Source organism: Mustela putorius, unplaced genomic scaffold (assembly GCF_011764305.1).
Source record: "Mustela putorius furo isolate JIRA1106 unplaced genomic scaffold, ASM1176430v1.1 tig00003898_pilon_pilon_pilon, whole genome shotgun sequence".
In the NCBI taxonomy this organism is placed as follows: domain Eukaryota; kingdom Metazoa; phylum Chordata; class Mammalia; order Carnivora; family Mustelidae; genus Mustela; species Mustela putorius.
The window spans coordinates 34,408,259-34,422,018 of record NW_025422047.1 but is presented as its reverse complement, the minus strand read 5'-3'; the positions used below and the strand labels follow the sequence as shown (position 1 = coordinate 34,422,018).

Genomic DNA, 13,760 nt, shown 5'->3' with positions numbered 1-13,760 from the left:
GTTTCAAAAAAGATATATGGCATTGATTTTATTGACTAGATTTGCCTAAATCACTGTTATTGTAAAACAAAAACTCCTGATACTAAATCTGAAGGTCATATAAAAGTCTCCTGAATGTATCAGATCTGCAATGTTGCATAATAGTAAGAATAAATCACAAAACTGGGATCGAGAAGCCAATTTAGAATCTGTTGGGCAGGGTGTGTGAATCTATCAGATACGTAGGCCTTAATAGTTCAGATACTAAGTCTGACTAATAATAATTTCAAGGTTCCCACTGCCTCTACAAGGTAAATGCTTAGGTAACTGCTGATTATCCTCAGTACTTACAAAGTGATAACAGATAAGCCTAATAGGATTTGAATTTAAGTAGCTGTGATTTTTTTTCCCCTCTTTCTTCCGGCTTTGTGAAGTGGAAATTGTACAAGCTCTAACAGCAAAGGCACACTTTCAGACTTAAGACATGACCTGATGATCAGGGACACTTACCATATAAATCCTCCAAGACCAAATCATACCATGAAACTAGGGTCGGATCAGGCACCGGCGTATGCTAAATAAAAATGCTTCTGACCGTTCCCGTAAGAATTTCTTAGCAATACTTTCTAAAGCAGGATTTTAGATCAATCCACACTAGCCAATGAGCCTAGAACTGCTGCCCCCACAGAAAAATTATGATTCTTGAAAAAACAACAACAAAAAAAAAAAACTAGAAAATCCTATGGGTTCTATTATGAATGCACTACAGTTTTGCTAAATCGCTAGACTTTATTGTATTTGCATGTACCATATATGGGTGTGCACTGTGTGTGTGATGTGCAGTCCGCTGTCATTTCTTGAGTGCTTACTATCTACCAGCTACATTACTATGGACTTGGGATAAGTGCTGGAGAAGAGAGACACAGTCAGGGCTCCAAGAAAATACAGTCTAGAGGAAGCCCTGCCTCTCAAACTTTTAATGTGCATACAAATCACCTGGGGATCTCATTAGCATGCAAATTCTGCAGTGTGTCTGGCTTAAGGCTGAGATTCTGCATTTCTAATATACTCCCTTTGAATGCTGATGTTGCTGGCATTTGAGTAGCAAATACCTGAGGACACAGATATTAAATCACACAGATAAGTATATGCTTACATTTGTAGTAAGTGCTATGAAGGAAAAAAACACAAGGATCTATGAGATCAAATAAAATGGGGGACCCAAGCTTTGCCTCAGGGCTAGGGGAGGGACTGTGTAAGCTCAAAGCTGAAGGATGGTGGAAATAGGTCAGGCTGAGCTACTGAAGCCAACTATAGTAAATGTCATTCGTACCTTTGGTGTCTTTCTGACTGGAGGTGTTCTCTGGACACCAGAGTATATTCGACCTATGCTCTGGGATTGCTATAAGTACCTAAAACCAAATGCCCCAGCGCTATTTGCTTCAGGGAAAAATTTATAAGTAAACATCCTAGCTTCACCACCCCTTAGTGGGACATACTCAGTTGGGTTTCATAGTCTCTCAGAGGGTTCCCAGCAGGGTTGTGCCCCAGTGGTCTACAGCTATAACTCATATCAGCTTTGACTTTACTCTTTTCCCTGTATTGAATCCCTACTCCTGGTCAATGACTCTGATCCCCTTCCAAATAAATTACTTTCTCCGAAATCCTTGTCTCAGGGTTTGCTTTTGAGGGAACTCAGATTAAGAAACTAAACCACTCACAAAGGACTATAAACAATTAGAAAGACAGATAGATGGATAGATAGATATGCACACATATACATATATATGTGTGTGCATACACACACCCAGACACACCGCACACACCTACACAACTAGGTTGAAATCTAAGGGGAAGAAAGACATAGAAACCTGAAGTGAACACAGGCCACTTTTGCTTTTGGACATTTGTCCCCAACCCTAGGAATCTCGAATTTCTGTTTTGATGACCCCATGGGGAAAGAGGAGCAAACTACAAACATAAACTGGCCCTATTTCCTGAATTGGGTGGTAGTTTCAAGTTTGCTTGGAAAACTGTACATAAGTGATTGAGGAACTTTCCTATATGTGCATTATACTTCACAATATTTCAAAATGCAATTCAAAAAAAAATCTGAACAAGAGAGGAATGATTTAAGCAAAGGGAAATCACATAAGAATTATGTAGATGTTTTGGAAGAACAGAGAACAGGCCAGGTGTGGCTGGAGCATAATGAACAACAGGCAGAATGGTGGAAGATTCATTCATACATTCACTTACTCATTTCTGAGTATGACCTTTTAAATAGAGCTTTCATTGGGTGGGAGATAGGCAAAAACAAACAAACATACAAACAAAAAACCCACAACTAAATAAGCAAGATAATTTCAGAGATTAATGATTGCTATGAGGAAAACGAAATAGGTTGATGTCACAGAAAAACCCTGGCGGGGAGGGTTTTTTGGTGGGATAATGGAGATTGGGTCATGTAGAAAGATCTCACTGAGGGGCTGGCAATGAAACTGAGATCAAAAGAACAAGAAGATAAAATTAGAAAGGGATATAGAAGCCAGTGCCTGGAAACCTCAGTAAGAATTTTGAACTTTATTTTAGGAGCAATGGAAAGTGATTAAAGAAGAGGGAGATAATCATACTACGGTTCTTCAAGATCGACCTGATGACTCTGTGAGGAATGGTTTCCAGTGAGAAGACATGATAGAGGCTGACTAGGATGCCAGAGCAGACACATACAACTGGATCTATTCAAGTTATACTATAGACTTAGAATGGCATATTCCTTCCATAAACCCTGGTACAGACCCTACCCTCTAAAATCATCAGTCACTAGGCCCTATCTTGTTAGCTTCTGTGATTTGGCTGATGAATGATAAATGACTGAAGTTGGACCAGTCAGAATCCTTTCTTGGGATATTCCTAATGGAGCTGGAGGGGAAGATTGTCCTTCTATAGTAGAATGTTGTAATGCCATGAGAACTGCTAGCGATCTTGTTCAAGATCGTTTGGAGAAAGGCGGAAGGAAACAGAAGAGGATGCGACCCTGAAGAGAGAGGAGAGAGGGAGAGAGATTGAGACAAATACCTTGTGTAATAGCATTTCCTGGTTGCTGTGGTTTTAGCAGTACTTTATTTGACTGTTGGAATTCAGGATTCTTCCCAGTTACACAAATCATATTAATTCCCTTTTGCATTTAGCTAGTTCAAGTTGCATTTCTGTCAATTAACTGAAAAAATCCTGGGTGGTTTAAGAGGTGAGGGAGATGGAGGTGAGCACGTGAGGGAATAGGTATGCCATTTACCAAATAGAGGAAGGCACGATGAGAAGTTGGCACAGGGGGAACCAAAGTATTGTTGAGAAAATGAGAATTTGAAATACCTATGAGATATCAAATATTGAGTAGATAGTGGATATTTGTTTTTGTTTTTTAAAGTTAATTTTATTCCCATTTTTCTTCAAATTTTTATTTAAGTTCTAGTTAGTTAATATACAGTGCAGTATTGGTTTCAGGATTAATTCAGTGATTCATCACTTACATTCAACACCCAATGTTCAATATGACAAGTGCCCTCCTTAATATCATCACCCATCTGGTCCATCCCCCATCCACCTCCCTCCATCAACCCGCCATTTGTTCTCTATCATTAAGAGTCTCTTATGGTTTGTTTCTGTCTCTCTCTCCCCCCGCCCCAATGTTCATCTGTGTTGTTTCTTAAATTCCACATATGAGTAAAATCATATATTTGTCTTTATCTGACTGACTTATTTCACTTAACATAATACACTGTAGCTCCATCCACATCATTGTGAATGGCAAGATCTCATTCTTTTTGATGGTTGAGTAATATTCATATATATTACCTTTATCCATTCATTATTTGATGGACAGATAGTGGATATTTGAATTAAGAGCTCAGCCAAGAGGAATGGAGTGTGGATATAAGTTTGGACATCACTGTCAAAGAGTTGATATCCAAAACCATAGGATGATATGAAATAAATTAAAGGAGAGAGACTGTCCAGTGGAAAGAGAATAGGACCCAGGACCAGGTCCTGAAGAATTCCAAGATCTGTGGACCTGTTGCCACAGATGAGATGCTTGCCAAATTTCCACTAAGGAGGACTGCAAGCCACCCACCACACCCCTACTGCCATTCAGCTGTAGTTTGTTTGCTGGATTGTCTTAACTAATGCTACAAGTTTTACCTTCATTGTCATTTGTCAAAAAAAAGGCTGGGTGAGGAAGCTGTGAGTATAACTGCATGACTTTAAAGTAATGAGACTGATTTTCAAGGGTGACTCATAAACTGGCTCTGTAGGTAATTTTGAAAAAAAAAATCTAGGTAGTAAGATAAACATTTATACTTTAGAACTTGTTCGGCATTTGGGTTATAACAAGCCTTTTGTGTGCATGACTCATTCCTCCATTATTTCTTGATTATAAATGTGGCGGTGGGGAAGTGTACTAATTCTGTGATGGCCACCAGAGAATAATTTTTTTATATTACCTCTAGCATACATGAAATAAGGTCAGCACCATCTGTTTACAAAGCAGTTTGAATGAAGGAGCTTCAAGTTTAATTTTTTTTTTATGTTTCTTTTTTCTGTACTTAGTCACGTTGTTCATTAACCCACAAGGGTACCTATTGTTGTGACGTACATTACTGAGCTGACTGACTACTTATGAATGAATGCACATGTCATAAATACAACACTACCTAAAAAAACCCATCTAGTCAGGTGAGTATAAATTTCTTAGGTTATGAGCCTGTATGATCTGTTGGATTAAGAGTCAAACCATATATTCTGATTAAACCAGAATGATGATTAGGATGATTAGCTACCAGACTTTATCATTCTTAAGCATTTTATGGAAAGCTGGGACATAAATCAGTTAAAAGTGTAAAAATATTGGTCACTGATCATTTTGTTAATGTCCAGTACAGTTCTAAAAGGCTACATATTTTCGCAATTCTTAGTCTCTAGCTTAGAGAATAAGAAGTTAATCTTAACTTCTGAATGCCATGTTCTCCTAATGGAATGCTGTCTCCTTCTCAATTTTCTCTGGAGTATTTTTATACATCTTAAGTGAACTGAAAAGTACACCAAGACCCAGATGTTTTATTTCTACAATTACAGAATTTATTCAGTGAGGATCAGGAACTTCATAAACTTATGAGATTACTTAAGATGTGAAATTTTAGTGAAATTTTATCTTTGTTTTCTTTCAGATATTTTAAATTAAATAAAATTAAAACATTAGACTAGACTTACTCTTCTTATATATTCCCTTTAGGTCTTTGGATGGCATTGATTAAATGAGTGAACCAATAAATATCAGACATGATTCTTACTAATAATACACAGATTATCTGAAAAGTCTAGAAACATTGGGAAAATACTTTTTATTATGTTCTTTCAGATTAATAATTAGCTTAAATTCAGAAATGTGTTACCTGCAAAAGAACAGGGGAATTAAAAGAAAATATGTTTTGAAAATGTAACTAACATCTTGATTTTATTTTTATTTTACAGCTTGAAACTCAGATGTTCAAAATCAGATTAATTATAATTTTTGATTCATTCATTTTCTCATTTGCCTAGATATAGACATATTCACTTATTTTGTTAATTACTTAATTATTTATTTTTAATAATGAAATAGCCACCCACAAAATCACTGTTTGAGACAAATCTGAGAGTCTAACAATAGCTCACATTAAATCCTGTTTCCCCAACTGGTCCAACCAAAGGACCGACCCATCACCCAGAATCTCATACTCATTCTTCCTTTTATCTCATTGTAACTACTTTTTTCCTAAAACATGCACAAGTATGTGTATTTGGTAGGTTTTTTAATTGACAAAAAGAATGTCGCACTTTGTATAACCTTTTAGAAATTTTGTCCTTTAGTATTTATTGATAAGATTAATTCATATGGTTACTTGCAACTATAGTTTATTCATTTCCATGGCAATATATTCACTGAGTGAATGTATCACAGTTCATGTATCTACTGCCTGTTGCTGGACACTTGGATTCATTCTGGTTTTTGTTAAATATGAACAAGGCTGCTATAAACATCCATTTACATACCATCCCTTATACACATGCAAGAGTTTCTGTGGAAAATACAGCTGGGCACAGAAGTGCTGACATGTAAGATTTTAAGAAAAAAAATGCCAAGCTTTGCCAAAGTTGTTGCTCTCATTTGTAGCAAATAAAAGGACCTGTGGATCCACATTTGATATTATCAGAATTTTAAATATCTGGAATATTTAATTATTTTAATTTAAATGTTTAATATTTAAATTAAATTTAAATATTAATTATTTTAACTATTTGGGATATTTAAATATTTAAATATTGGAGGTAGAATGGTGGTATTCTATTATGATCTTAGTAAACATTACTTTAAAATAAAAATATTCGGGGCGCCTGGGTGGCTCAGTTGGTTAACGGTTTGCCTTCAGCTTAGGTCATGATCCCAGGGTCCTAGGATAGAGCCCCACATAGGGCTCCCTGCTCAGCTGGAGAATCTGTTTCTCCCTCTCCCTCATTGCTCCCCCTGCTTGTGCACGCTCTCTCTGTGTCAAGTAAATAAACAAATAATATTTAAAATAAAATAAAAACATTCCTTTATTTCTGGTTTTAATCAGGAATACTATATATTTCAAAATGTGGTATGGTATAGATCAATACAAAGTAATTAATTACAAAATAACCTATGTCTTACTTTGAGTATTTATTTGGGGGGTTACTCTTCTCCCACATTACTGCAAGCATGGCCAGGATTGTGATAAGCAGTCATTTTGGCCACTGTGTTCTCTTCGAGTATCCCATCTCCTGAATGGCAGAATGCCAGGGAGTGAGATCATGTATTTGCTATAAGCTCTCCAGTCATTCATTCTTTCTTACTCTAGAAGCTTCACCTCATCCCAAGTGATTTAAAAAATATCTGAGAGATTTCCATTGCCTACTTAGGTTTATAAAAGGCTTTATTTTATTAAAATTTATAGTGCTACATGGACACATTTATGAACACACAGTCATTTGATTGCAAAGGTATATAGAGTTGGGCCACATGATTAAGTATTTTTAAAATCCATTCAATTAGATTTCTAGATTTTCATGTTCCTTTCTCATAAGACATTTAGTTACTTAATTTAAATGCAAAGTCACGTTTAAGGTGACATGGCCATCTGAAATGAAGGACTAATGAATGTCCTTTAAATTGGAAAACAGCAAGGGTAATCGAGAAATCCTGCTGCAAAACTCCACAGTTAGCAAAATCAAGGTAAGTGTGATGATAATTCATGTGTTTATTATCACTTGTTAACAAACATAGACTTTCCAAGAGGAAAAGAAGAGTGAGAGTGGTGGTAAAAATGCGATGGGGAGGGGCACCTGGGTGGCTCAGTGGGTTACTCAGTGGGTTAAAGCCTCTGACTTCGGGTCAGGTCATGGTCCCAGGGTCCTGAGATCGAGTCCCGCATTGGGCTCTCTGCTCAGCAGGGAGCCTGCTTCCCCCCACACACTCTGCCTGCCTCTCTGCCTACTTGTGATCTCTGTCGGTCAAATAAATAAGTAAAATCCTTAAGAAAAGAAAAAAAATTTTAAATGAGATGGGGACATACAGATATGACCCTGAGGCCTTCTTTCCTACCCCTCCTCAAATCTGAACAGTCTAATCTTGCACAAGAAGGTGAGTTTAAAAGTGTGGTATACATTAGTCATAGAGTGGCAACTTTCATTCTGATTGTAGATATTTAAAAGCATCATACATGTTAAGTGGGCTTAGTTGAAACTGTTTGCACCTCTATTGCAATATATTTGGTCACTGTGAGCCAAGATAGATAATGCATTACCTAAAATTATATAGAATTGCCTAAGTTGCTAACAAGAAAATCTTTCCATAAACAGTGCAGTGTTTAAACTTGTCTTCCTTTACTCATCTTTAATTCCTCTCTACTTCCAATTGAATTAATTGCTTATATTTTTGAGTTTTTAAAATTGCGTTATGTTAGTCCCCATACAGTACATCATTGTTTTTTATGTAGTGCTCCATGATTCATTCTTTGTGTATAACACCCAGTGCTCCGTGCAATCTATGCCCCCCTTAATACCCATCACCAGGCTCACCCTTCCCCTCACCCCCCTCCCTTTTAAAACTCTCCATCTCTTTCCCAGAGTCCATAGTCTCTCATGGTTCACCTCCCACTCTGATTTCTCCCCTTTCATTTTCCCCTTCTCCTAATGTCCTTCAGTTGCTTTTATTTTTAAAAAAACTGGAACTCTGGAGAGATTGACTCACCCATCTTTTAAGTTACAGGGTATTTCTTTACAGTATGTAATATGCATTATAATGTAATAAATAATTCAAGAATAGGAACTCTAGTGTCCCTGAAAGGGGACTTTTACAACTTACTGATATAAATCTTAGTCCTCAATCACAAGAGAAAATGGCATTAAAATAATTCAAAGATAAAGTTATACATGGGGTAGTTGTTCTCAAACATTACTAAGGCCACCATCTCATTTTTATACAACATATAAGCCCGAAAAAGTTAAGAACCAATAAAGTGGTAAGGAAACCTAACTACACAACAGTTAAGATCTGTGGCCATTATTTTTTATTTAGGCCTAGAAGTACATTTCCTTTCCTGAGTATGGCCATTTCAAGGAGAAAGAAATGGAAGCAAAAAATAAACTTCAAGGCAAGCTGTGACTGAAGAGGCAGGATTACCCATTTAAGATAACCCAAAAGGAACCCCAAATTCTTCCACTAGCAATTAGCCCACAGGAATCTCCTTTGGCAGAACAGAGAAGCAGAGTCCTGGGGACTGGCGCTTATTGTAGTGCTGCCTCTCGTGGTCAAGGGAGATGCTGGGATTTCTCCCTAGATTCTTTTCCCCCGTCCAGTCTCCCGCCTGAGATGGCAGCCAGCCATCTACTCATTGTTAAGCCAACTCCAGTGCCCCATAGGAAGCACAACGGGTGGGCGTGGGCTGTCACCGAGTTCCTCCTTTCCAGTCCTTCCTAGCAATATTCACCAAAGTGTTTTGGGATCTGAGCTCCTGAAACTTTCTAATCCCGGGGAGGGGGGGGGGGGGGGGGGAATGATAAGTTTCCTCCCAGTAACGTCTTTCCTTTTCCCCTGCTCTAAGCGACCAGGTTTGACCTGGTCTACTGTGTTCCCACTGCCCTGGGCGCCAGCTGTGTTCTTGACCCCAGAATAAATCAGGGCTGCACCAGGCCTGCCAGAGTTCGGGACACATTTCCTGTCGGGGCCTAAGGGAAGAGGTTTGCCGCCAAGAGGGTGATGGGGATTCTTGGCAGTAGAGGGCTCTGGCTGGAGTGGGGCGGAGGAAGAGGGGGAGAGCCAGCTGTAGGGGGCGGTGACCGCGCTCTTGGGACAGCTCCGCGCCCTGGGCGGGACAGATCCAAGTTGGGAACAGCTGTGGGACCCGGGCCTCCAAGATGAGGCCGACGCTCGCCCTGTGCCTCCTCTGGCAGGCTTTCTGGTCTCGGCCTGGCTGGGGCGAGCACCCCACCGCCGACCGCGCGGGCTGCTCGGCCTCGGGGGCCTGCTACAGCCTGCACCACGCTACCATCCAGAGGCTGGCGGCCGAGGAGGCCTGCAGTCTGCGCGGCGGGGCGCTCAGCACAGTGCGCGGGGGCGCAGAGCTCCGCGCGGTGCTTGCACTCCTGCGGGCAGGCCCGGGGCCCGGAGGGGGCTCGAAAGACCTTCTGTTCTGGGTAGCGCTGGAACGCGGGCGATCCCACTGCACCCTGGAGAACGAGCCGCTGCGGGGTTTCTCCTGGCTGTCCCCCGACGTCAGTGAGTCCGAAAGCGACACGCTGCAATGGGTGGAGGAACCCCAACGCTCCTGCACCTCTCGGAGTTGCGCGGGACTCCAGGCCACCCGGGGGGTCGAGCCCGCAGGCTGGAAGGAGATGCGATGCCACTCGCGCGCCAATGGCTACCTGTGCAAGTACAAGTTTGAGGGCTTGTGCCCCGCGCCGCGCCCCGGGGCCGCCTCTAACTTGAGCTACCGGGCGCCTTTCCAGCTGTCCAGCGCGGCGCTGGATTTCAGTCCCCCCGGGACCAAGGTGAGTGCGCTCTGTCCGGGGCAGCTCTCCATCAAAGCCACCTGCATCGCGGACGCGGTCAGTGCGCGCTGGGACGGGATACCCTCTGGGGCTGAGCTCTGTCCCTGTCCCGGGAGGTACCTCCGTGCTGGCAAATGCGCGGAGCTCCCTAACTGCCTAGACGACTTGGGAGGCTTTGCCTGCGAGTGCGCCGCGGGCTTCGTGCTGGGGAAAGACCGACGCTCTTGTGTAATCAGTGGGGAAGGACAGCCGGCCCCTGAGGGGACCAAGGTGCCCACCAGGCCGGTCGCTACTGCCAGCCCCGTCCCGAAGAGAACGTGGGCACCCACGGTAAAGGAGAAGCCAGCAGATATACCCCATGTCCCTGGACAAGGCAGTTCAGCAACATCTATTCCCGAGATTCCTCATTGGGGAGAACAGAGCACGACGTCTACCCTTCCGATCTCCCCTCAAGCCAGCTCACAGGCCGCCACCACCTCTTCAGGGAGTGTGACTCCCAAGTTTAATTCCACGTCTTCTTCTGCCATTCCCCAACCTTTCGACTCCTCCTCCACCGTGGTCTTCATACTTGTAAGCATAGCGGTGGTAGTGTTGGTTATCTTGACCATGACAGTACTGGGGCTTTTCAAACTGTGCTTCCACAAAAGCCCTTCCTCCCAGCCGAGAAAGGGACCCTTGACCCAGCGGGGCATGGAGAGTGATACTGAAGCCGCTGCTCTGCGTTCCAGTTCTGTACATTGCACAGACAATGGGGTGAAGGTGGGGACCTCTAGTCTGCGGGACAGAGCAGAAGGTGCCTCCCAGACAGGGTCCTCTCTTGGCTCTGGTGACACATAGGGAAATGGAACAATGGGCACTTCTGAGCAGAGTTTTTCACTTTCAGTGGAAAGGGAGAAGTCCCTTATTTATGGGACTAACTATTCTTATAGGAAATACCCTTCCCCCAAATTCCCCTCTATTCCACTAAGGAGCCAAATCTGAACTGGACACTCATTTCCTGAAGATGGAAGATGTCGAAGTGCCTTATGGTGGTACTGGGGGCCGGGATTCTACTGGGGAATGGTATTTACTTGTGTTGATTCTGGGGGATTTGGAGAAGTGGTTGGACTTTTGAGATATGGGAAGCAAACAGAGAACAGTACAATTAAAAAAAAAAAAAATTAACCAACATGGAAAGGAAACTGTCTGCTTCCTTCAGGCTGGACATATATTTGTTTGAAGTTCCCAGGGAAAAAAAAATAAAATAAAGGATTGTTGATAACCCACACTCAGCTATCATTGGTCTTCTGGAGGATTGATTATTTAGGAAAAACAGCTGAGGCACATGCTGAGCATAGAAACAAGGGCACCTCCTTCTCTCAGATTGAAGGGGAAATCTTCAAGTCCTTGTAATGAAGAATCAGTCTTTAACAACCAGCAACCTTTTTCCTGGTTCTTTTATACTTTGCTTTCAAAGTCACTGCTACTTGTGTGCTCAGCTATAAATCCAAACTGTAGTGTTGCCAGAGTAGCTGGCTCTGGAAGCAAATTATAGTTGACCACCAATTCAAGTGTTTACTGTGTGTCCTTGCTCAAGGAAACAAATGATTTGTGTTTTCCTTTTCCAACGTTTGCTCTCCAGTGTAATGACCTTCCCAACCAAATAGCCCTCTCCTAAGCATCAGGATGCTGATCCTCACTTCCAATTATGGCAATGTTAATTTCCAATTAAAACGTTAATGCTAAGTATTGATTTGAAATCTTCTGGGTGCATTAAAGCAAAAATGAGCTGGATTTCTTCCAAAGTTGCTAGGTTTTCATGCACTCTTTACTTCATGAAAAAAACTTGAATTCCAAACTATTTCCTTACCTCCCTTCTAAAAAGTGTGTGCAGTGACCATACATTGCCTATCTTGGAATGTTTGTAATAACAGTCATGGTAACAGCTCTCCCTAAGAATTAATAGCATAAGAAGTCAGTGGTAAATAAAAATGTTTATCATCTTCTTATGACTTGGAGCATTAGAAAGTAATCTAAATGACACATTCATCTAAAAAACAATTAAGTTGTAATAATCATTATCTAGTGGAGTTGAGACCCCTAAAAAAGATTCCACTTCTATAGTATGCTAAGACTTTAAAACGAAATGTGTGAGGGTTGTGACACGCAGAGAGAAAAACAAGCCTAGTAACCAGAAAGAATGAAAATAGGAAGTTTGCACTATGTTTTCATGGGACCATTTTGATTTTCTTAAGTGTACAATGAGCAAAATACATATATAAAATATATATGGTATTATGACATTAGAGGAGTAAAGTAGCAGGTAATTTGCTTCATATATTAAATATATGTCATATCTAAAATAAAATCACAAATGAATTAGAATTAACATTTGAAGGAATTTTAAATAAAATCACTTTACAAGAGAACTAAAATCAGGTAAGTAAGGCTTTACTCAATATCCCCAACTTGTCAGAGTGTGCCTCAGTTCACTTCAGTTGTGGTGTTTTACCCTCATTCTTTATTACATGACCTTTCTGTAAGAAGGTAACTATATGAACAGAATATATGATCCTTTATTTTGTAAATTGAAAAATAGGCTCCTCTATAAGTGAACTGAACTGTAAATTATCTGTATCTATAATTATAAATATATCTAAAATTATCTATATCTGTGTGTGCATATTTCTGTGTGTACACATGCTTTGTCTTAAAGTAGATTGCCTTCATATCCTTGTTCTAATACAATGGACTAGGCATCATTAACTTAGTATGCAGCATGACCAGGTGGCATTACAAATCTTGGGGTCCAAATGCCCTAATGTGAAAAACAAATAGGTTTGAACTCAATTACTCAAATATTACCTGCCATTCTTTCCCCTTGTAAGTAGGTCAGGAAAGAATTAGAGAAAACCATCTGTTTTCATATTTGATTTCCTGACAGATAGCGATTGCAGACCAAGTTTCATACAACTGTCTTAGATTTCTGGCTATGAAGTCTTCCATACAATCTCGAATCCATGGCAGAATCAGGCCAGCCAAGCTTCATCTCTTGTGAGCTAAGATTAGGGACTTTACTACTTCTCTACTACCGTTTCATTACTTCTGCTCTCTTTGAAGTTCCATCCTTTCTCACTTAAAAGCCTCTGTCCCTACACTCATCTCATGTAACTACCTGTTCAGTCATCTGCTTCAAAGGAAGACTTGGTATCTAAGTTACAGTCTTTGTCTTTAGCCTAAGTCCTGCCATTGTTTTACACAATTTCAAAGCCCTCATATATGACTCTTCCAGTGCCTGTACATTTCAGTTCATTGACTGCCTCACTTCCAAAGACCTCCCCTTCATTTTAGTCATCCAATCCAACAGCCACAACTTAGCTTTTCAGATGATTCTGAAAATGCTCTACATATGAAATCACAAATTCACACATCCATATCTTTGTACATATGTTGAGAGCTATACTTTTGAGTTTTGTCACTGATTAAAAGTAAATCATTACTGTTTGCCCAGTATTCTCATATAATTCTTTTTCATTTCCATCAGGTTCATAGTGATGTCTTCTCACTGATTTCTAATTTTAGTAATTTGAGTATTTCCTCTTTGGGGTTGGGATCAGTTTACCTAAAGGTCTGTCAATTTGGTTGATCTTCTCAAAGAACTAGCTTTTCGATTCATTGATTTTCCCTTATTGTGC

The 13,760-nt window shown here is 40.6% G+C and overlaps 1 protein-coding gene across 1 annotated transcript; it reads left to right on the top strand.

Moving 5' to 3' along the window:
- The first annotated feature begins 9,184 nt into the window (after positions 1 to 9,184).
- On the top strand, positions 9,185 to 11,351 carry CLEC14A (C-type lectin domain containing 14A). The gene has a single exon (XM_004773307.3). The coding sequence runs from the start codon at positions 9,454 to 9,456 to the stop codon at positions 10,921 to 10,923; it is 1,470 nt and encodes a 489-aa protein (XP_004773364.1). The 5' UTR covers positions 9,185 to 9,453; the 3' UTR covers positions 10,924 to 11,351.
- Positions 11,352 to 13,760: the final 2,409 nt, after the last annotated feature.